The sequence below is a fragment of the Trichechus manatus genome, unplaced genomic scaffold, assembly GCF_000243295.1.
Source record: "Trichechus manatus latirostris isolate Lorelei unplaced genomic scaffold, TriManLat1.0 scaffold00013, whole genome shotgun sequence".
Classification (NCBI taxonomy): Eukaryota; Metazoa; Chordata; class Mammalia; order Sirenia; family Trichechidae; genus Trichechus; species Trichechus manatus.
The window spans coordinates 2,773,564-2,775,101 of NW_004443949.1; the positions used below are offsets into that span (position 1 = coordinate 2,773,564).

Here is a 1,538-nt window from a genome sequence, read left to right on the forward strand (position 1 = left end):
GTTGGCGGACACCTATCAGGATGGGTCAGGGCCTTCAGTGGCACTGGAAGGAAAGGGCTAGAAGGAGGGTCTTGCCCTTGGATGAGTGCTCATGTAGACCAAGTACCCAGCTCAGAAGAAATGAATTTAAAAATGTCTGGTTTAAGAAAAGACAATTTTTAAAGAAATGATAAATAGACATAAATATACTAAAAATGAAATCCATTAATTTTGTCAAGGAGTGCTTCTAAGCTATATTTGAGTAGAGGATTGGTTTTATCACATGGAAAATTCAGATTTTATTCATGACTACTTAAATGTGTACAAATGTTGGCTACTACTGTTATTATAGCCAATCTCATCTCTCTTGCACGTTTATCACCCTATAAAACAGGTAGAAACAATAGTAGAAGTTCTCCACCTCCAAGTTGTATATTTTGCAGTTCCCCAGATACCATTTTAGCGTGCACTTTTGCAAATGTGTTTCTAACTCACAAAAGTAGTTATATACTTCCTCAGAGGGTTTATTCCGCATTCAGTGTTGTCCGAAAAAAATTTTAAATGCAATAAGCTGTATTTAAATAATGGAATGCCAGATCCAACCTCCTCAAGAAAACAATTATGGATATGATAAATAGTTGGTGAGGAAGGAGAAGATAAATTTTATTCTAGCAAAAGTAGTTATGCTTTATCAACAAAAATGCACGTGAAAGGCAAATTGGTTTATTCTTTCCTTTTCTAAGAGCGTTCAGCTGATGAAAATCCTGATTGCAGACCCTTCTCTTCTGCTTTAATTTCAGTCAAAGAAACTTGGGGTTGGACCACGATCCTCTTGATGGTTATAGGTGTGCTGATGCTGTTGGCTGGGCTTTTTGTGCTGCTGGCCTTTCTTCAATATAGAAGACTTCGAAAAGGGTATACACCCCTAATGGAGACACACTTAAGCAACAAGAGATACGTGGAAGAAGCCTAGGGTGCTCACGGCTTACGCTGGAGAAGGGATGACTGGGCTATAGATCTGACCCCGATAACGAGCAAACCAGTCCTCACGGTTCTTCCTTTACCTGAAGCTCTCTGGCATACATCCTCCTATTGTGGTGTGATCCCAAGTATAAAAGATGCTTAGCTATATTTTCTGGTTTGTTTACCAAACTCAAGCTACAGTGTTTGGGGCTATTTCTATCATCAAATAAAAGTAGAGCTCACAATTTGTGGTACCTGATAGTAATTCTCCATATTGATTAAGCCTCTCTGTATTCTTAGAGCACCAAGAAATTGATAGAGTGAATTCAGTTAAATTTGCAGGTCACAGTAATTTGAGACCTAGGCAAGATCATGGTTCAATCTCTCCTAGCCTAAATGTTTTTTTATTTGTAAAGGGGTGGATGTGGGGGTGACAGGCGCTAGATGAATCTCTAAGATCCCTTTTAGTTATAAACATATATGCTTCTAGGTATCCTCTCTGATCATCTTCCCGGGGTTTCCTTTTTTTATTTTCTGTTTTTCTCTCCAGCCTTTAAAATGGCCTGGATGATTAAAATAGGCTTATGGTAAGAGGG

General features: G+C 38.6%; 1 protein-coding gene across 1 annotated transcript in view; it reads left to right on the forward strand.

The window, feature by feature from the left end:
- Window positions 1-1,357, forward strand: part of DCT (dopachrome tautomerase) — a 41,887-nt gene extending 40,530 nt beyond the window's left edge. The window contains exon 8 of the mRNA XM_012554141.2: window positions 780-1,357. Coding sequence (XP_012409595.1) covers window positions 780-952 — 173 coding nt within the window. The 3' untranslated portion in view covers window positions 953-1,357. The remainder of the gene's footprint in view (window positions 1-779) is intronic.
- The last annotated feature ends 181 nt before the right edge of the window (window positions 1,358-1,538 follow it).